The sequence below is a fragment of the Fistularia commersonii genome, chromosome 6, assembly GCF_037954325.1.
Source record: "Fistularia commersonii isolate RoL2024-O1a breed Wild chromosome 6, RoL_Fcom_v1.0, whole genome shotgun sequence".
Taxonomy (NCBI): Eukaryota; Metazoa; Chordata; class Actinopteri; order Syngnathiformes; family Fistulariidae; genus Fistularia; species Fistularia commersonii.
Genome location: NC_141289.1, coordinates 8,765,991 through 8,788,668, shown reverse-complemented (window position 1 = coordinate 8,788,668; position 22,678 = coordinate 8,765,991). Strand labels below are relative to the sequence as shown.

At 43.1% G+C, this 22,678-nt stretch overlaps 1 protein-coding gene across 3 annotated transcripts in view; it reads right to left on the bottom strand.

Annotated features, from left to right (window-relative positions):
- Positions 1 to 22,678, bottom strand: part of nbeal1 (neurobeachin-like 1) — a 43,570-nt gene that overhangs the window by 20,729 nt on the left and 163 nt on the right. The window contains exons 2-21 of one of the 3 annotated variants that reach the window (XM_086147981.1): positions 21,962 to 22,357; positions 12,123 to 12,214; positions 10,936 to 11,097; positions 10,740 to 10,821; positions 10,503 to 10,630; positions 10,310 to 10,392; positions 8,849 to 8,934; positions 8,311 to 8,671; positions 7,908 to 8,014; positions 6,591 to 6,677; positions 4,232 to 4,315; positions 3,820 to 3,918; positions 3,113 to 3,684; positions 2,508 to 2,640; positions 2,029 to 2,148; positions 1,227 to 1,536; positions 807 to 892; positions 572 to 661; positions 276 to 453; positions 38 to 171 (exon numbers count right to left, since the gene is read on the bottom strand). In XM_086147981.1, coding sequence (XP_086004107.1) covers positions 38 to 171; positions 276 to 453; positions 572 to 661; positions 807 to 892; positions 1,227 to 1,536; positions 2,029 to 2,148; positions 2,508 to 2,640; positions 3,113 to 3,684; positions 3,820 to 3,918; positions 4,232 to 4,315; positions 6,591 to 6,677; positions 7,908 to 8,014; positions 8,311 to 8,671; positions 8,849 to 8,934; positions 10,310 to 10,392; positions 10,503 to 10,630; positions 10,740 to 10,821; positions 10,936 to 11,097; positions 12,123 to 12,214; positions 21,962 to 22,012 — 3,045 coding nt within the window. In that variant the 5' untranslated portion in view covers positions 22,013 to 22,357. The remainder of the gene's footprint in view (positions 1 to 37; positions 172 to 275; positions 454 to 571; positions 662 to 806; positions 893 to 1,226; positions 1,537 to 2,028; positions 2,149 to 2,507; positions 2,641 to 3,112; positions 3,685 to 3,819; positions 3,919 to 4,231; positions 4,316 to 6,590; positions 6,678 to 7,907; positions 8,015 to 8,310; positions 8,672 to 8,848; positions 8,935 to 10,309; positions 10,393 to 10,502; positions 10,631 to 10,739; positions 10,822 to 10,935; positions 11,098 to 12,122; positions 12,215 to 21,961; positions 22,358 to 22,678) is intronic. The other 2 variants (XM_086147982.1, XM_086147983.1) reach the window with 2 other exon arrangements.

Genomic DNA, 22,678 nt, shown 5'->3' with positions numbered 1-22,678 from the left:
ATGGGAGTCATGTGCAAAATAAGGCTTGAACAGAGACCTTTTGTAGTAGGGCTCCCAGTGTACTGACGCCATGTGAGTGGAGCAGATTCTCCTGGTTAATCGGATGCCTCTGCAGGAAATGTTTTAGCACCAGCAGAAAGGTGGCCACAAGATTCTTCTCCAGACGGGCTTCTGATACAGAATGTGGAAAAAAAAGACAATACAGTGAAGCATGTCTGCTCCACATTTCAGCCACGAGATCCAAATTTCATGCTGTGGGTTGCCGTGAAACATACCTGAAGCCCTGTTAGATGGTAGAATAACCCAATCTCCATCAGCTGGCGTGGTCACCTCTGGGGTGATGAAATCGGACCCAGCTAAATGATCAGAGGCCTGTTGATCAGGGGTTATAAGAGCACACTGCTCAAGTATGGGGAAAAGCACAAGCAGGCCTCCCACACAGTTGATCATATCCTGAAAAAGACAGCAGCACTTAGGAAAACAGTTGGTAGACCCTTACAGTTACCACATCAAGTGTGAAAAGTCATGATGATTATTCTGTCGAACAGTAGGAGACAGATGCTTTTCCCACCTTGATGTCCCAATTGACAACTTTGTTCCCAGTGAGGCGTCCGTGCAGCATGTTTGGGGACAGATCGAGACAGATGGGGTTCCTACACGCCTGTGAATAAAAGTGTCATGGTAAGCGGGCACTTTCTTGCGGATACTGTGTATTGTAAAACACTTTCTAGAGCAAAGTAAATTTGTCCCTGAAATTCCTACACTCATTACTTCATGTGCAGGACATCAAAAACTATAGAAGTCACCTTGGGCGAGTAATATAGCAGCAGTTTGGAAGAAAGGTCACCAATTTCTGATTCCTGGGCTTTAAATGGGGAGATGCAGTTTGGACCTAGAAAGGAAGAGGTGACTGAGAATGAATGACCAGGAAATATCAAACAGCAAACATAATTAAAGTTCCTTACATTTATTATTAGTTAGTTGTCAGTTTGCGCAAATCTTTAAATGTCATTTGAATCACAAAAATGGTTATTTCTTTTCTATTATTAATTCTATCGTTTGCTTTTCAATTGAAAGTTTATTGGATTCATTTGGCTTATGATGTCTTCCCTCGAATAAAAGCCGACCAAAAACATCATGTTTTTCACAAGATGCTAAAAAAATGATGTATATGAAGAAACCAAATTTCTAAATTTTGCAACCTCTACTTTCTATCCTGTGCTTACCAGCACTACAGATGGCTTTTACGTGGTTAGGTTGCAAGGGTTCATGGAACACCATGACGCTCCCGAGCTGGCCCTGGAGGGATGTGGGGCTCCCCCACTCGCTGTCCTGGGTCCCTGCCGAAATGAGCTTAGTCAGAGACTCTGGTTTCCCCCCCAGCAGCCCCCCCCAGGTCTGTGGAGACAGGATGCCGCCCAGTGACGACCGAGTGGTGGGTGTAGTGCCTGACGAGAAGGGGGGGTCTGGGATCTGTGAGGGTGGAGGAGTGGTGGTCCGATGGCCCGCTGAGCCGATGCAACAGGAGGTGAACGGCTGTGGATGGGAGAGAAGAGTAAGGTGTTGAGGTGAGACTAAACAAAGCCTATTTTATTAAATCTTTGTTGGTTTTTTTCTGTAGAGCTATTGTTTCTCAGCTTCTCCTCAGGTTACTCTTGCTGTCACAAAAGATTCTCTCCTGTAATTGCGAACAACCCACTTCAGGCATTTTCTTGGTAGTTTCAATTTCATTTCTCGGTTGATTAATAGCATTCTTGTTAATTTCCCAACTATCGTTGTCGTAATTTTAAGGCAATGTCATTTGTTTTTGCATTACGAGATGTCAACAGGTTAAACTAGGCATAAGCTCGAAATTTTCAAAACAACCATGTGCATCTGGAAAGTGATTGACCAGCCCTAGTCAATCTGTCTATGCGGTTACGTGATCGTTAGAATACGATGTTCAAATAGCACAGAACCTGTGCTATTTGAACATATAGAAACTGATAAAAAACTGGAAAACAATGTAAACAAGGAAACCGGTTTTACCTCTGTCATGGTTGGATACTTAAGGGGGGCGGAAAGCTTCTGCTGTCCGTCCACATAAATGTAGACCAGACTCTGCCCGAAAGGCCTTTTTCCTGGTACATGTACCACACCTATGCTGTGCTGTGGACAGAGTCACAACGCAGTCCCTTTTACTGTTTCTGGATTTAACAAAGCTCATTAAGACGTATATCCTCAAAGGTTTTGACAGGTATATTCAGAATTTCCCCGTTCTTTAGATATTTATAATTCATCTTACTATTTCTGTGAGATATTCCTTAGCCAACAACACAAATAATCATAGATATAAGCTTTTATCATTAAGATCTGCCGAAATTTCCTACATAGGATAAATAGTGTTTTCATTGCTGTTTCATTGCTGGACAAAGTCAATTTCAATTCTGTCAGCATTTTGTTACTTCACTGGGATTTGCACGGCAGTAAAGTCACCCCAACCAAACATGGCATTAAGCTTGACTTACCCACAGTGAGTCACAGAAGCAGTAGTCGGGCAGCATAACCGTGACATACTCCTTTTTTGTGCAAACTGCCACCACCAGCACACCCACTGAGCTTATGAAGGCCTCAAATCCGGTCCCTCCAGATGTAAAAAAACTGTGTGGGATCAAGACCAAGAGAACTTTTTTGAGAAAAAAATAAATAAATAAATAAATAAATAAAATAAAATAAAAATATATGTATATATATGTATATGTATATATATATATATATATACTGTATATGTGTGTGTGTGTGTGTGAGTGCATGTGTGTTGAAAGAACAGCAGACTATAATCATGCTTTCACTTGGAAAGAATGAACAATATTTACTGATTAATGGCTGATCATACTGCCTTCTTTCTGAATACAACATTAAAAACAAAGCTAAATAACCTGAAGAATTCCTGTTGACCAATATCTACTGGTACTTTACAATCACAATTGTTACATTAGAAGTACTGCCGATGGGCTGACCAAGGGCTTCTCATACTGGTGGTGTAAACATATGACTCGCAGTGACACAGACGCCCTTATCCTCTAGTCTGCCCGTCATTCTTTCCACTCTTCTCGCTGCACTGTACCCTCACCTGTAAAGCTGCTTCCTTTTGTCCTTGCTCGGTGGACCAAGTTGGTCCTGGTCGAGTGACAACCAGGCCAGGAAACTGAAGGCAGAGCCAGGCCAGCGCTGCACAGTGGGAACAGCAATGCCAGCCATACTGGGCAAGAGATCGAAGTACTGCATAGCACTTTCCAGGCCCTGCTTCCGTACCATTGCTAGAAGAGCTTTTAGGGCAGGACCAACATAAGGGTGTGCTTGGCCTGACTCTGGTGGCCTAAGAAGGCGTAGCAGCCCGAGCAGTTCTCTGGCACTCAACGACTGAGAACCCAATGAACCCACTAATCCAAGAAGGCTCTCGGCACAGGCTCGGTGTAAACGCTGGTGGCAATCCAAAGCAGCCAATGCTCTCATGACCATGGCAGCGTTGACACTGGTGGCTCGGGTCTGACGGTTCAGGCAGCTGAGGCGGCGGAGCCAGTCAGCCGTGAAGAGCTGCAGCTCCGATGAGTCCAGCTCCGGGAGCCACTGGACCAGCAGCAGTAAAGGTTCTACATTGCTGATCCCAAGAAGCCCCACTGAAGTATGCTCACCCTCCACCGCCTACAGACACACGAAATTCAAACGTAAACAGGCATCAGTCAATTGGCAAACTACAGATGAGTTTATCCTAAATTATTCCCACAGTAGCTAAACTGCATGGAGGATCAGCAGGACCCTACATGGGGTTTCTCTCACCATGTTCATCAGCTCCTTGAAAAGGTGCCGCGACGGCTGGCCGAGCGAGACGAGCACTTCAAATAAGTGGTTGTAGCCGATCCTCTCCTTGAAGACCTCCTAAAAAGGGATTCAAGGAAATAAAAAGATACACTGATACATTCAAAATTCATGATGCATTATGAATATTTTTACATGAGGATGCACTGGGATGGAGTCTCTGTCAGACCAAAACAAAATTTCTCACAAAAAAAATGTCAGTTTCTGAAAACACAGTGTAAGGTAAGACAATCAATTTTTCTTATCCTTGATAGAAGGGTTAATCATATTTTTACATACCTGTAGTTCTCTGGCAGACACACAAACTTCAAAGATATGTCAAAACTGTGATTAGAATGTACATCTTTAGAGTTCAAATGTAAATTGTAAGCACCTTAGCAGCTGGTGATTTGTGCATCACTGTTGTCAGGGCTTTAATGGTTGCCACGGCGAGGGCGTCCAGTCGCCCCTGAAACACCTGAAGGACAATCAAATGTGTCAGTCGAGCAGTCGGCTTCCCATTGAGTCATTGACACAGTGAGTGTCTGAACACATCGCTGGCCAAAAGTCAATTTCTACCTAATATACCAGATAAATAAAGGTCTGCGGGACAATAAGCATGCAGACAATTTCAAGCTGCATCCATTTATACAGTTCAAAAAGCTATACTGATAGTGATCCACTCATTTCCCGAGTATAACATGCATCGCACTTGGGTAGATATAAGGTAGATCTTAGATGACTTAGTGTTTGATTTAATTAGTTGGCTTGTAAGTACAAATACATGAGTAAAAAAAATCATCAGTGATTGTTAGAGCACTGCAACTGCGGAGTCAGCAAGCATCAAAGTTTGTGCTGCAGATGTAACAGTGAAGATAAATAAATGGCCGTCTTCCTGCTCCAGGTAAACGCAAATCACCTTTGATTGCTCGGAAATCTAACTGGAGCAGGAAGCTCCAGGCTTCATGAACACCCACCTCCCCACAGGCGCGCACAGAGACACACGCCCACACACATTGTCACACAGAAGCGTGTTTTCCTCTTTACACACAAAGAGAACGCATGCAATCCATAAAACATGAGCCATGAAAATTAAACACATCTCCGCCCAGCTCAGTCCCGCTCATGTCCGACCCGTTGTGGGTCACAGGACCTGATATTTCATTTGAATGTAACATGCAGCTGCAGGGCTGATCAGCCCTACAGAGAACCACGGACCAGCTGGAGTGAGACTGTGGTTACGAAAAGAAATTAAAACTCTGAGATCATCATCACGGAGTCCAGATCACCTCAAACCACTGGGAGAACACACACCACTCCAATGTGACAGCATTCCAGTGGAGCCCATAGTATGCCGAGGAACACCGGGGGAGAATGGGGTGGGGAGGGAAGGACAGGGAGACTAAAAAAAATGCAAATAAATTGTGGAGCCATAGCTGTGAGGAAGGCAAGCATATCACTCCACAGCAAGACTGCCAAGTTAAGTGAGGTGTATTTTCAAGTTATATTAAAAATTGTTCTTCTTAACTGAATATCTACTATTATAATTGTTGAAACACATGCATTTTACTCGGGGATGACTGGCCTATTCATAATAATATAAGCAGACCTTGGAATCTGAACAATCTGAAAAGGCACACTGATGAATGTGTTTGTGTTTCAAGCTACTTGGTTGACCTGTCTTCACATTATCATTCAGATCAATGGAGGGATTATACCTTATAAAGGTTGCTCTGTGTGTGAGGCCAATACAAACGCAGAATGAAAGTAGCTGAGCACCAAAGGGGAACAACTCATCTTTCTTTGCACAAGAGAATCCACTTCATGAGCTCTGAAGGTGAGCTACACTACCCAAAGACATTTCCTGACAGGTGAGTGACTACTTTGTTTCTTAAGAGCCTCCCATGTCAAGAAAATCAGCTGCAAATGGGATCACTCAATTTGGATGGTAGAAACACTTGCTGGATCTCCAGACAAATCATCATGGCAATTATTCTTTTTCAATTAGGACACTCATCGCTATTCCCTTGAGTTACCTTTTTCAGCACATTTTGTCCTAAAAAGAGGCTGTGCCAATTTGAAGTAAATTCAATCAAACCAGATCCCCTTCAACCAGGGTGTCTGGTTGAAGGACCGAGGAGATTTGGCTCTTCTCTTCTGTTGATTTTACTGACTGCTATTTAGCCGATATTTAAACTTTACGAACAACTTATCAACAGACATCAGTAGAAACTTGATTTAGAACAATGATTCAATCAGACTTTGACGTCTGCTGGTTTTAAGTCTTGTTTTGTTAACTAATGCAACCTGAATATCTACAATCACTATGTCACTGCTGATTTTTTTTATTCCCAAATATCATCATAGCCCGTTACAAGCTGTTAAATTTCATTTTGTTTTGGCAGACCTCCAATAGCCATAAAGATAGAGGACAGCACCATTTTGGCACACCCTGGCATACTTATTGGATATAGTTCAGATGAAAAAAATAGTATGGTTAAAATATTATTAGCTAAATAAGGCACGCATGACAAAGCACACGTGTGTTTCTCACAAATACTGATAGAATTATCATTTTCTGCCTAAAAAAAAAATCCAGTGACGCATTATATCCTGAGTACATCAGTGCGAGAGTCTTGCTGTGGAGTGGCCTGGCCCTGGTGAGGTGAAGGGGCTTGGCAGCAGCAGGTAAAGACGATGGGGAAGGTAGGTGGATGGTGGGAGGAGTTGAGGAGGGGCTTTCTCGGTGGTACCTGAGTGTCCCTCTCTCCTGTCAGTAACCTGTTGTTGGTTATATCTTTCTGGTCCTTGTCTGCCGCCGTGCACCTAGCATTAACCAGCTGACACACACAACAGGCAACATGTCAACATAGCATGTGGGGAAGGGGGGAGGGACAGAGATAGGCTGAGAGTGACAGAGAGAGGTGAAGGGAGATACCATGAAGAGAGGTTGGTTGGTGCAAGGGAGGAAAGATGTTGTGGGAGGAGGACAGGGTGAGAGGGTTATAAGCCGTGACCCTCAGCAGAGGTCACTGTGCAAAAGGGTGTTGGTAGTCCAGCCTTGCTGTGGGGAGGCAAACATGCAAAGGTGGGCAAAATGCACTCTCTCATACTGACACCTTGAGAAGAGGTTAACATGACATTCAGAACACACTGGACCAGATCTGAACAAATAAAGGAACCTCAATCACATTTAAATTCTTGCTCCAAAGTCACTACACTCCGAATCCTGCACATATGCATTTAAATCAAAAATAAGGTTTTAAAAGTCACTTTTCATCACAGAAGGTCAGCACTGTTTCCTTTAACATATATATTTAGATGCATTTTGAAATACCACATTAGAAAAGTAGATGAAAAAGGTGGTGTAAAAAGAAAAATACACATTTTAACTTCAATGGCTCTACAGCCACAAATATCTATTGTTAATATACACTTTTTTGCCCCTGAAAAAGGTTGGATCTGGAGAAACACTTCACTAACTTGTAGTCAAGGGACATGCTGAGCAATCCTTGAATGTGAGGGGAACAAAAGACACTGCTCAAAGAAGTCTTTCAATGAAGAGACACTGTAAGTGGCCAGCACTGGTGCCCAGAGCATGAATGGTAATTTCTTGTGGAAAATGTCTTATTTAAATGGTTGGCCAGTGCTGCGTTCCCCTCCAGGAATTTAGTACTGAAGCTAGAGCTGGTGCTGAGCAATTGTAACAGAAGAAAGATTAAATGGATAACCGTGATTGAAGCCATGGCCATTATACAACATTTACATGTGTCTATCTGAACGGTAAAGTGAGAAGTACCCGCCCTCTAGGGGAATGGATTCACCTTTTGGAGAAAAATCATATTATCAACACTTGTGCGGGAGGAATCAGAAACAATAATCCTAAATAGTAATTACAGAGGGGCAAAGTTTTAGATCAAAAACTAGAGCTGTTTGACATTTAACTTAAAAATTGCTTTAGGAACTTGGTAAGACTGCCTTGGTAAGAAATGTAAACATGCTGACTAGGGCAAAAAGCCGATCCAGCCCCTTTCAGATTACATAACCCAAAAGAAGACCAGTGCCGTTACCTTGCTGTTCTGCAGCAGTCGTGTGAGATGCTCGAAGCAATTACTGTTGAGGAAGATTGCTTGGAGAACTGGCCTGTCTAAACACAGGAACATGTCCCTGATGGTGTCTGTGAAAGGACAGTGAAAAGGACAGACAGACAGATGCAGAGAGAAGAATGGGATAGGATGGAATTAGTCACGAGGCATGGCATTTCTAAAGGACTAGCTACCTTGTTGGCTAATTTAATCAGCTGAAAAGTCAAAAGTGTAATTCAAGACCTTTTTAATTGATGGCCCATTTGACAGATCAGTAAGCATAATAAATAAGAATTACTGCGATTACTTTTTCACAACAGAGTATGTTTCAGGAAATGCTTAATTGTTACATTTACTAGATGTAGTTCCATTACAAATAACACCTTACCTAGCATGTGTACTTGTAGCGCCACGAAGCGGCTCTCCCAGTGTCGGCCCAAGGCCGGCACTCGGCCCTTGGCTTGTCGCTGCTGCCGAGCAGCGACGACAGCCGCCGGGTCCGAGTTGAGCAGCTTGAAGTAGTTTTCTAGCACCGAGGCGATTTCGACTTGCCGCTGGTCGGAGCTAGAGGCTAGGAGGCGCTGAACCACCTCCCTCAGGCAGCCAAGAGTCAAAATCGCCTTGCGGTCAGGGGCCTCGCTGTCCCAGTCCTCACCCTCGTCTGATGAGCAGCTGCCCATGGAGCAGTCAACCAGCACCCGCATCAACACCTCCATGGTGGCTGGAGAGATGGCAAGCAGAGCATTTCTCTGCCGGGGGAGGGGGGGGGTGATAAAGGTATGGAGATAAAATTGGGTTTGGAGATAGAGGGAAGGGTATAGGGGTGACAAAGAGAAAGTTGGTTAAGATATGAGAATCAAAGATGTACTTTTCATCTTGTACTAACACACTTTTTACACAGAAAATCTTCCCAATCACTGGCTTACCTGATCGCCTGCTACAATGGCCCCAAATAGGTGCAGCAGACAGCATTTCAGACTTTCCTTCAAGTGTTCACTTTCTTGGAAGCACTCTGCAAAGACAGCAGGCACAAAGCCGACAGAGTAAAATGTATTGATTGTATTCATAGGCATGACGTCATCTATGCAAATACAACATGAATATGATTGATGTATAATTATCAATGAGCTGTTGCCTATACTTTTAGTAATGAATGAAACACTGATGTTACTTTACTAACACACACACACACACACACATGCACGCACGCACGCACGCAGGCACACGCGCACAGACACACACAAATAGTGTTTGTCTTCTGTAATACTGTTATACACACATGCAAGGAAAGACAGAAACCTAGATAACACACACTGAGCAAAAACACAGGCATCCTGGAGTCCTGCAGTGACCTCAGGGTCAGATTGGTTATAGTCATCCATTAACTAACAAGTCGTCATGTTCGATTGGGTGGGAGACATGTGACCTCTTGGCTCCGCAGTGTCTGCCTCCATCCAAAAACTGTCACGAATGACAGCTTAATTAAAACTGTTAAAACTTTATTGCAGGCTTTGAAATCAGCACTTTTAATTAAATTCTAAATGCTTTTTGCATTTTGTCCCAATGCCAGTGAGATATTTCACCTAATTCTTTACTTCATTATAATTAATTTTATTAGTTTTGGACAGTTGTAAAACCAAACAAATAAATTTAATAGATCAAGAAAACCTGAACAAATATAAGGCCAGTCTTGTCACGAACACATTTTAGCAGCAATACTTGATTCTGAGAACAAATAAAATGTTAAAATATTCAAATATGCCAAACCCATGCTCTTTGCACATGAACTGCATCAGCATAACAGCGACCGTGCGGAAACACAGGACCCCTGCAGTCAGGATGGACCTCGGGTGATATCCTCGGACAAAACCGCAATCATTTACACACGGTGCATGGACCAGAAGAGAGTATTTGTTTAAAATGGCCGCTAGCGTCACTGAAGCAGTTTGACAGACACCGGTTTCTATCAGCTCATCTGAGCACCGAGCAAACAGAACTAGTGGCACAAAGATCGCATTCAGCCGAGAGAGACAGCGACGGCATGAGAGCCTGAGAAAATGAAGAGGCAGGAGTAAAGTAGACGGGCAGCAAAGAAAAATTACCTACTTTAAAGAGGAGGAGGGGATCTATGGCTGTAGCTATATTTTACCAAACAGTTAAACTGTCAAAAAGTTGCTGAATCAAACCATTAGTTTGGTTTGTGAGACAACAAAAGCCCATTTCTACTCAGCCATACCTAAGGATACGGTAAAGCAGCTGATGCAAACACAGGAAGTGTTTGAATTTTCCTGTTCTTTTCTTCCTTTTATTTAATGCACAAGCCATATTCTGATTTTCTCTGAGATGCTGGGGAGTTCGAGCGAGAATTTCAAGAATGAGCAACCTACGGTAAAAGAAGGGGACAAACTCCACAGTGAGTGGGGCCGCTTTATACTTTTGTCTGTTCCTCTCGACGGTACCCAGCTCCTCCCTGAAAACAAAAAGGAAATAAAGTTACAGGTATGGGATAAAAACACAAATGTTTCTACCATGCTGGCTCTGTCAACTCTAAGCTGTGCAGCAACACAAAGCTGATGTTACCCGCATGTCCGATGCCTCCAGTTGTGGTAAGGGTCATATAGGCTCTCGCAGAATGCCAGTGCATGGCGGGCAAACTCCTCTGCCTGGCTCTGGTCGGCCATCTCCTTCTCTTTGGTTTTGCTCTTCAGCTGCAATAGCAAATGCATATAAATGTAATTTAAAATTAAAAACATGGAGGGAATTGGAACGTGGAGCAAAATGGAGATATTGTTATAAAGTAAAGGGGAGGAGTCATGCCTGTTGAATGTAGAGGGTTGTCATGGTGATGATGTGATTGATGTAGGAGCAAGTGCCTATCTCCTCCACATTGGACAGATTCCTTTAAGAAACAAATGCACATATGCACACATACAGTAGCCCAATATATCATTTAAAACAGGAAAATTATTGGCATTTCCAGGGATTGTAAACTTTGCATGTGTACTGTCCTGACCTGCAAATGATGATGAGGAATTTGAGCAGAAGCAGTGCCAGGTTTTGCTGCTCGGGCTCAAGGCCATCGGAGGCTTTCTGGACACACTGCAGCAGCTGGTGGCGCAAAACCTGAAGGATGTTGTCTGGGAGGAGGGTCAACACTGGGGGAACCTCCTCTGGCCTGGAGACACAAATGCATGACGAAAATGCAAATAATTGTCCGTCCGGCTAATCCCTTTTGTACTTTTTGCTCTACTTTTTTTTCTCGAAAGTTAAGCGATATCAGCTGTGGGGATTTCTGCTTTATACCAAACACAGTAGGAAAGAATGGAGGTTTTTGTGCTCAGTGTGGCGATAAATACATGTGGGGAACATTTAAATAGCTCTCAATGACAGTATTCATAACAATGCAGATAATCTGTTGTCTTTTGGGAGCTCCTTTTGTCATGGAAGCATTGTGGAAGCACTATACAGAATTGCACATTTATTTGAAAGCGCCCCTTCTGCCATTCCCCCAATCACGCATAATTCATTAGACCCAACGCCTGCATTGGGCCGTTACCAAAAAACAGCATGTGTGCTACACTGCTCATTTGAGGGGATGTTGGTGGGAAAACAGGACAGATGTGGCAGCTGAGAAGGAGGGCAGAAGGGGGAGGGGAAGACATGGAAAATGAGTCTAAGGACAACAGATTGGGAGAGGGAAGAAATAAAAAGCTTAACAAATAGAATAAAATAACCAGTGAGGCTCCACTCCTTCAGGTGACGCTCACTCAATTTCGCAATGCCACTGTCTGATATCTGTGACGTCAGTGTCTTCGCACCCAGATGTATCGACATACCCACACCTGCAGGCTCTAAGACACCGCACCGGGAATCTCTCATTAATCTGCATCCCATGTTCACTTCAGCACTAATCGAAGCATCACCTGTAACACATTGTGACCGCTCAGCCCAAACGCATTTGGCGTGTCAAGGCTATTTTGGGACTTGATGTGGGAGTCCATGCACTGTGTGGTCATGACAGTTTAGAACCAACTCAAATCAACCACATGAAGAAAAAGAGGTGTATTTGGTTTGTGTTATACTATGCAGTAATGAAGATACTGGTAATGGAATGATAGCTGGAAGTGCACCCACGACACGGTTCTCACTGGTATCAAAAGTCTCAAGTGCATGTTTAATCTGTGGGTTTACAGAAATTACCTCGAAGGCGGCTTTTCAAAGTCCACATCCAAGCATCGCTCGTAGGAGCTGATGAACACCTCCAGCCATAGTTTCAAGTAGTCTGGATCCCTCTGAGAGTTGTTGCAGGAGGCGAAGAGAAATAAACATAAAGGTGACAAGTAAAATAACATTCAGTTAATAACATTTTATAGTTTGTTGGGTAAGACAGCAACACAATTCAGTTGTTCATCTCTATTTTGATTAAAACAGAGATGTAACAGTATGTTGTTTGGCTGCTCAAAAGACATGCCTAAGGTGGCTGGGGTATGTGCGATCCCAATCTTTTTTAGATAGGATAAACATGCATCTGTTTGAGTATAAAACAAGCAAGGCAGCATTCTGACGGACGGCTCCGAGCAGCCTGTTGATCAGCATTTCCTAAATTCCTGGAAGAATGCCCGGCATCAGCCGAGAAGGAAGGCTGGATGAGTTGACTTAGGACACCTTCAGGTCCAATTGGTACGTCGTGTGACTTGGGAGATCATAACCCCTGTCCAATATTACGATTATTACATTTCTTTTTTAAAAACTAAAAATAAATGATTCATTAACACAAATAATGAACCTGATTATTTTTGACTGATTTGGAAATATCATGCTATCTTTCTCAGGAAAGTGTTACACTGCAGCAGTTTCTAAACAGCCACATTTACAACCACAGTGTTATAGCTATTGATAAAGTTATCTGTTGCCATTACAAGGCAGTTGTTCAAGGGCTTCATTAATCACTTACTCACCCTCCTCACAGGGCTCTGTCAAAAGAATTTTAGCCATCTGGGAGGGCGAGTTAGCAATCTAGGTCAAGGAGGGCTGAAGAGGTGATCAGAGAAGATTATCATAATGCCAGTTTGTGTATTGCGCACGCGTTAGTTGTAACAATAAGGATTTTGGTTAATATTCATGGACAAGCATCCTGGCACAAAAGTGTCAAAGGGATAACAATGCCCTTCACAACCATTTCCTGTGAAGCATGAATTTATAATTCATTTATAATATTAGTCGTCACTTCTCACGATAAACCCAAACTTGATAATCTCACAAGACTACCAATGCATGCACAGTTGTGAAATATACTATATTTTAAGATCATTGATATAATCTTGCAAGGATCTCATATATGTCATCTTCCAGGAGGGAAATATTGCAATACATTAGAGGCCGCAGAAGACAACAGGAGCAATAACCCACAAAATAATGATGGAGTTCCTCAGACTAAATCTTATTTGAATAAGATTCCCTTACAGAGATATTATAAATGTGGGATATTTATATAAAAAACAGAGCTCAAGCGTCAGACTATAAGAATAAACAAATGAAAACAATGAAAATGAATGGATTAATACAGGATCAGAGATGATTCAAAGTACAGCATTTAACATGTTAAATAAAAAAAACACTGATTTAAGACTATCGGACTAAGTTTGAAAGCGGAGAAAAACATGACCAATGGAAAAAAAGTCTGGTTTTCTCAGGATTGCAGAGTCATGTGGCCCCAGAGAGGGAAGGAGAAGGGGGGGGTTAAAGGCTGACTGCTTCTGTCTGCGTGTCAGAGTGGGACTCAGCCAAAACAAAGCAGGAAGCCAGTTCTCTGCTACTCCTACCAAGTCATCAAGACAACCCTGTGACGCCAGCCTGCCTGCACATGTAGGAGTATATGTGCGTGTGTGTGTGTGTGTGTGTGTGTGTGTGTGTGTGTGTGTGTGTGTGTGTGTCTGCGAGTAAGATGGAGAGGACGATCTGAGAAGTCAGCATCAGCCACGTGTGAATATGTTCTGTCCGGGAAATATACGTGCTCCCCTTCTGACTATAAATAACAGAAGGAAAATCCGGAAATAAACAAGTTAATGTGTCTCCGCTGCCATGGCTGTAGTCATATGTATATAAAATATAAAAGACATGTTAACTTGTTGCTTCGATCCCATGACTCTATGTCACTTCTTGAAAATTAGCAGATGATGATTTGAGCTTCATTCTAGAGTGATGAAGTATGTGCAATAATAATGACGGAATATGTGTGTGTGCCTGTTTCTAAAAGAATGTCTTCTTTACGGCAGCCAGGCAGCAGCTTGGGAACACAGATGCCCATTGAGGGTTTGGACTGTGGAAGGCACAGACACACCCTGCACTCCATGGCGCTGTTCAGCCTCGGATTCCATCACACATCACTCGTGGACACATGTAGGCATTCTAACTCAACAACAGTTACCTTGTCTGACAGCGGCAATCGCTGTCTCAAAATTTTTGTTTAAATTAAAAAAAAAAAATGCCCATGAGAGGATCACATTCTCGTACGCTCAGTGTGGTCATTATCATATTGGGCCGTGTGCCAAAGGTCTTAATCACATTCCTGAAGATCTGTTTAAGCTGACCTCTGTAGAGCTGCCAAGGTTGCCGGCAGCACAAATCAATGCACTTCAGTCTTGAATGCGAGACCCCTTTTGACCTGCAAAGTGTCCAGCAGGACCTGGTGGGACGACGAAAGGATCGATGCTTTGATCCATTGAAAGCTCTCATTCACTCTTTTGAGACGGACATGAGACGGCAACGATCAAGCTCTGCTGTGTGATATTGTTTTGCTGCCAGCACAGGGCAAGTCGCCAGCATCGAATGCCTCATGGCAACTGGCAGCGAATACGACACAAGTCAGACAGGGTCCATTTGAAGCATTTAAAACAAATGTTCATGGAGTATTTCAGAATTTGACCATATATGCACTCCTATAACAAACTGTTCCTGTTACAGGGGATTTTTGGCTAAAACTCGGATAAAAGTGGAGCATAAAAGATATAACGTCAATTTCCTAACAGGACTAACCTGAATTATTCACCCGCACTCTGGGTTTGCTAGCCTTGTAGCCTCAAGTAAATACAAAAGAAAGTCCTAAATCAAGCTTTAGGTGGAAGAATTTCATCCTGGAACAATAGCGGGGCCGTCCGGAGGATATAACATTACATGTGCATGGAATGCAACACTTTTCTTTAGTGTAGTCATCTGTGCTGGCAGCACTTAGAAAAAGGCAAAGAAAAAGAAGTGGATGAAATGTAGCCTAAGATCTCCTCGTTGTTCGGCCAGTGATTGTAATCAGTATGTTAGAGCGGCGGTCCACGACCTGTTTTGCATCCCGAACTGGTTTCATGTAACAATATTTTCATGGACCGCCCTTCAAGGTGCAGTGGACAAAGTCAATGAAATAAAATGATCCACACAAATATAAAGTGCTCAAGCAATACAACCCACCATAATTTGTATCACTGGGATCCCTGAGCTTGTCTCTCTCACACTGATAATTAATATCATGGAAAAAAATATATCCCACTTCATATCAAATGACAGAGGGACTAAATCCTGTCCACCACCTAAGGGTTGGGGACCTCTGTGTCAGAGACGAGGGCTTAAAGAAAACACAAAAGACAAAACTGCTATATAAAGTCAAATACAGTTTGGTCAACAGGACCTACAGGTTGTAGTAGGTTTATCAAGTCAAACTGAGCAAGTTGATGTTGACTCAAAGATCAATGTTCCGCACAAAAAGGAAAACAACCAATATTTAATTTTTGAATTTCACTCTGGAATTTAGTTTGCAAAATGATAAACAAGAAACTGTGAGTAAAAGGACTGAAAAGAATGAGTGAAACAGAAACCTTTGTTTAATTCCATCCTTTGTTCATTACTACATATCATGTGTATCAAATAAAATCCCAGGCTACCAAGATGGTTACCTCCTTACTCAAATGTTAAGCTTTCAAACATCGACACGCTAGCTGTCCGCACAGGCTGCTGGTAAGATTCCAGATACAAGATTCTGCGTTCCATCACTTTCAATGTCTCTTCACTTGTGGCCTCAGGTTCTCAGATGTTTTCCAGCGTACATGATTACACCCCAAACACGGTGCCAGCTAACTGCCCAGCACATGTCTGCCTTACTGGATAAGGCAGTCACAAGAAGGGGTGGAAATAGTGCTATATTTTGCTGCTTCACAACACCAATGACTTTGGTGTCAACACATTTAAAAAGGAAACAGTGTCATTATTGCATTTGTAAAAGCAATAAGGAGACATGAGTCTGAGACTCAGCAAGTGCTCCAACCCTTCAGACAGGCGTGGCCAGCCATCTGGTCTGGTGGCTGCGTGCTTTATTTCAGGAAGTGTTGGATGACCCGTTTGCATGGAAGTGCCATGGATGGAGTCATTCAAACCAACATGTTTAAGAAATAAAAAAAAGGTTCCCTCCCAGTCGCTTTTAAAAGCAGTCTAAACTGCTGTACTGAACGACCACAGCCTAACATCACCACCTATCACTTACAGAGCCCCGCCTCTGACGTCACATTGTAGTGATATATTTATAGGTGCAGATTGGGGAGGGTTAAACCGCACGAGGCATGTCTGATACACCATGTCAATGACATCAGTGTTATTCCAGAGATATTCATAGCTCAGACAAAAATGACATGCAATACTGTAACAGACAGCAAAATCATTGTCAACAAGAAAGCCAGTTGGCCTGGGGAACAGATTTAGCATGAGTGTTTTTTAAATGTGGGTTTGTGTGTGTGTGTGTGGCGTGTTGCATACACCTATGTGTGTGATGACAGATTATACCTGAACAAACAAATAAGCAGCAAAGCTGGAAAAAAGGATGACTTCCTTGAGAATAATATGTGAAACTATGGCACTCTCCTGCCCCCCCCATGCTTCATAGCTTAACCGTTCAGCCCCCTGTTTCCACCTTCAAAAATTCTCCCACTTAATCATGACTCCTAAGTGCAGCGGCTTATGCAGATTACAGTATGGTGGAAGGGTGGGGAAACATTAGAGAATGGATGTTCTGAAAATCTCAACCTTGATTGTGGAGAATTAAAGGGGAGCGAGGGGTTTCTCCAGTGAAATTAAGCTTTAAAGCCATTGGAGGGTGAAATGATGCCCATGGTTTGTTAAAGGCACGTTCTTTGCGGCTGGGATTTAAAAGGGCTATCCTGCAACACACAAAAAGGGCTTTAACAGGATGACTGGCATCATTCAGAGGTCTAGTAAACCCTTCGCTTTCTCTGAAAAGCACTTCTGGATGATGCGGTGGTGAAAGAGAGGAGGCACTGTGGCGATGTGTGCTTCCCTCTGTTTGCCGGCGGCAACCCAGCTCGTGGACAAAACTGACACGAACCAGTGATGGCAGTTAAGAGGATCGCTGATTATGTAACAGTCTTAGCCGCCGTCTCTGACTCCACAGCTCTACATCTAGTCAATCAGCCTTCCTAACCACTGCACGCTCTTACTGTTTATTATAGAATGTCATGAATTTGGGATTCATTTGGTTTTTCGTTTTGTATAATATTTTTGAGCACCTCCTTGGAATAGGAAACAACAGGGTTTTTTCACAGTGTCTTGGTGTGATTCAGCATCTGCTTTTTCCTACTCGGTATCTTCCACAGTTGAACATAGAGGTGGGTGATGGGGAAAGTTATATCAAGATTGGGATTTCAAGAAGCTCCTTTTTGACAGAGAGGGATTATGATATCTTTTTTGGGATAGAAAATCATGAAGCACACGGCTCAGTCTTTTTCTTTTGTTTTTATCTAATGATGCCGGCTTCAGGTTAAAGAAAAACAATTACAAGACTGCAATATCGAAATGCTGTTTGAACACACCTTAACACACCAACAAAAGAATTCCAGCAAGACATTACATGCTGATCTCATGAGTTGTGATGACACTGAGTTTGTCTTTCCTGCTAAACTTGTTGTGTAATTTACTTATTGTGAGCAAAAAAGAAAATTTCAAATTAAAGAGAGTTTCCTGTTATGCATTGCCTGTGGATCCAAAGCTAATTGATTATTTATTATACCCTACTAAAATCTCATGAGTGAGACTTTCTGCTGTAGTGGGTATTTATTGCACTTTTGCCTTGAAAAGCTTAAATGCAGTAATTTTTCATAAAATCCTGCAATACGACAGGCCATTAAAATTCGAATGATGCCCTTTTTTCCAATCAAATTGTTCTTATTTTGATTGGGGGGGAGGGGGGGGTTACACATGTGACCTTATGTCACCAGGTGAGGTGAGATGTTCCCAGTAGAACCTGATGAGGCACTGGGTCAAGAGTGAGTGACAATCTGGAACAGCAGGAAAATATCCATGAACTGTCAGATTGGTTTGAATTTAACAGAAGTGAATGATAAAGTCTGTCTCCCTCATTCTTTTCTTTTTACAGTAATGTGTTAATTTAGAGTGTTTCTATTATATTTAAACAGTCACTAGAACTCAGTCTAAACACTTACTGACTTGATACTAGGCAGCGGTTTGTGTAATCACCTTTGACCTTATCATCAATAAATACAACAGCTTGTTGCCATTGCAGTTGAAATTCTATATTTTTCTCATGTGTATCTACACATACGACATGATAATTCAAGAATCCTACGACTGCTTTGGCAGCGGTCGGACGTGCGGGACTGTAAGGTGAATAGTGACGTACCGCAGATAACTAAGTGGCGTCTCTACAGCTGATACAACAGGATGAGCCACTCCTCTGATACAGACCCGAGTTGCTCTGACTGAAACAGATTTCACCACCAACAGTAAGTGTCCAATCAGACTCCAGCTCAAGAAGCATGTTGACCTGTGACCTCAGACCCAATGGTGTCTGATCAATCATTTATCCGGGCGGAAGAGATGTCTGAACTTCGATGAGCATGAATGACAAACACTATAGCGAAGGTCTATTAAACAACACTGTACATCCCTGATATAAAGTCTTTTACCAAATTCTCAACATAAGCATTTATGTTGCATAAGCATTTCGTTATGGTTCATATGCTAAGGAACTAAGGTGAATGTCTGAGGCCCCTCTTCATGAATTTCAATTGTATTTCTATTGGAGCTACTTGCAATGCAAAGATGAACAACTTCTGACAACACCAGCCTCAGCTTCTGGCTTTCAAGACTATTAAATGTGGTCTGGCGAAACATTCACTTAATTCCTTAACACTTTTTTGTACCCTCAAATTGATTTCTGGCTGATTTTCTCAGTTACTTCTTACAATTTTCTGGTTGACCTGTGTTAACTTTCTACAACCTCTGAGCTTACATTCATGTAATTTCTATGAGCGGTGACTCAAGTATTACATAATACACTACTACTGCATTATGGTAAGGAACAATACCAATGGAAATTAATCGTCTATAAACAGCAAATAAGACAACAAAGACTAGGAGTCTTAAAATGCACGCACGAATGACGTCCAGAGCTAGATTTCCCAAAAAGCAGAAAAAACTAGTACACAAAAATAACCACCACCTCCTACTTCTGCCATCTCCAAGCGACTGCATTGCTTATCAGCGAACTCAAGCAAGCACAGAAGGACAATATGAAAACAGGCGTGAGAACCCAACCCTTACATGCATTTCTCCTCTACATTCGTTCAGTGTCAGGAATAGAAACACGGCTGCAATAATGACTGAAACCTCCCGGCCAGCCTTCTTTTGTCCCCATCAATAAAATTGCTTGCAAATCGGCAGGGAAGTCGATGAAAAAGAGGACAGACGTACAGAATCCGTGATGGATTTGGTGTAGCTGTAACCTTTTTTCCTGGTCAGAGACATTGGCAGTAATGAATCTTTGGGGAGCATGCAAATTGCATGCTGTGTCGCTTAAATGACATGCACTGACGTGACAATTGGACAATAGGCTGCGCAAACACCACATTAAGGAAGCAATTTTTTCAGTACTCACAAATCAGACCACTGATTAGGAATATCAACACATAGAAATAACATGTCTGTAGTGTGAGAAGTGGTTTACTTTTATCCAAATGGTCATCATAAAGGAGCTGAAAGAATTTAATTGAAAGATTCGTAATACGGCACCGCTGTCTGAAGTACATTTTGTTTCCTAAAATTCTAATTTTCTGATTCCTGCAACTGTTCTGATAAAAAAATAAATCATACAATACCACATTTACAATCAATTCCTATGTCACCAAACTTGAATACAACCAAAGTCCGGAACATATAATCCTGGGGTTGAGGGTTGAGACAACAAGAGGCTGGATCGGGGAGAAAACATTAACCCGTTCAGGGGTCTCCGAGGTCGAACGAGAGACTGCCTTCACCCACCAATATTCCACTTCTGATTTGGAGCAAGTGAAAGCAGGTTCTCCACACCAACTACATCTCCCGGCAACCCTCACAAACACCACAGGCTATACCTGACATTTCATCTGCTTAGAAAGTGAGACATGCCGCTGCACATATATATTTCAAGGCCTCTCTCTCTCTCTCTCTCTTTTTATGTCTGCTTTGTGGCAGGCAGGGGAGAATACTGGCATGATGGACTTTGGCTCATGACCAGGAGGAAATGAAAGGATGCTTCCTTGCAGCTAAATGCTTAGTCGGTGCAAACACACTCTCCTGCTTGAACAAATCCTGCGTGTGGGCTCACAGCAATTGTTGGCATTTTCACATGTGATTGCGACAAGTGTGTGCGTGTGTGGACAACAGTGGGTTTGAATTCGGAACACCCACACATGCATTATGTATTCTGTTGGAACTTGAATTTGTGTGTGTGTGTGTGTGTGCGCGTGTGTGTGTGTGTGTGTGTGCATCCATATGCTACTGCGGTGAGGATTATTCGATGTCATACCCTCAACTGTGCTTTCATGGGGCAAATACTTCAGGGAGGTTTGTGTACAGAGTGTGTTATTGCGAGGGATTACTGAGAGCAGTTGTGTGGCTGCAGCCAGGCTCACGTGAGGATCGACTAAAGAGGACCATTTTGATTGGACGCCAGGAGGAGCGCATGCTTTATCGCCAAGTGAATTAAATCTAACCAACAGCTGACTCAAGAAGTGCTGTCTCTGCGAGTGGGCTGTTCATTCATCTCCGGTGTAAAGCACACAGGACACCGTGTGAATCACTGCAGCAGTGCACAGCACATTCACAATATCCCGCTTGTCATTGATTCTGCATCCCTGCTTGCGTTGGGTATACATTCCAGGTTTAACATCAGGGGTATTTAAAAAACAAGTTATTGATGTTTCAGATGTCTTATTTTCACCATGTTCTTTGACGTTAAGTAGCACAACCTTCCCAACCAGTAAGGATTAACCCCTGGGTCCACTTTGCCAGCAACCCCAGGCCCCCACCTTTGAACAAATAGTTTCAGAATTTAATTGGCAAGTTTCTCATTATTTAGTTGGTTTATTTTTTCTGGAATCTCCCCATTTCCTAGTGAGGGCTTCCCATTTGCTTTCTTCCTGATTTTCGGGTGATTTCGAGTCTGCGGGATCGATGCTTACCCAGATGCTTGCTGAACACATCTGAACAGAGGCTGTCTGCACTTTTTGTGCCCAGGGGTCTCATGCATTCTTGGTCCATGCGCGGATCCTTGGCAAATTAATAATTAATTTCTGAGCCTTAGGTGTCCCCTGCCTCATTAAGCCTTTGGAATATGCAATCATTTTAATGAATCTGGGTCTTACTGGGTAGTTGAAGAGCCCATGCTGTTTTACAGTAGCTCAAGAGACAAAGGTGGCATGAAACAATGTCAATTGGTGACTTTTACATTGAAAATATCACCCGTACGGAGGCTTCGAAACACCCTGTTTACTTAACCTAACAGAGATTCCGGTCTGTCTGGCTGCCTGTGCCCTTAGTGTGGGGTTGACCTTCCAAGACATATCTAGAGAACAACCTCTTTATACCCAGTGGACAGGAAATGATATCACACTGTCCATTACTTCACTGCGTGAGATTTCCCTGCCCGGTTCACAGACTGTGTATGTGTGTGTGTGTGTGTGTTCATTCAGCTGCAACGTACACTTTACCTTCGTGCAATACAGCATCCAGACCTCGTAGAGTCTCTCGTTAGATGCCATGGCGCCGGGTGAACGGTCCCCCCTCACACCCGTGTCCGCCTCGATCACTTCCCTGGCTCCTTCATGATCTTCAGCCCAGACCCGAACCTCCACTACCAGGCATCATCATCCTCCCCCTGGTCCGACAAAGGGCTTGCACGGAAGAGGCGACGGGACGATAGAAAAATGCTGGAGCAAAACTGAGTGAAGAAACTTTTCCCCCCACGACACAGAAAATATATAAATTATTCCATGGCAGAGGAGGACTGCGTGGTCCCGCTGGGGGAGTTGGAACAACCGGGCCCGGAACTCCTGGATCCTCCGGCACCTCCTGGAAAGGCAGCTTTTTTCCCAGCAGTGTTTGCGCTGCGGAAAAACAACAACAGAGGCTGTTTCACGCCGCGGAGGCGGATATTTAAATCAAATGACGGAGCTGCAAGGGACAATTCAAACAGTCGAGACTCCGCTGTACTCCGAGCTTTACATGGCGAAACACACACGTTCACACACACAAAGAGCAGGGGAAAAATCCTACTTGCTGAATGTGTGTGTGTTAAGCTGCCTCGTTTGTTCCAACACCACAGATAAGCACCTTTAATTATCCTTGCTAAACGTTACGGTAACAAGCCAAGCTAGCAGCTAGCTGTCAAAAAAGCCCCCCCCCAAGACTCCCTATATACCCCGTGC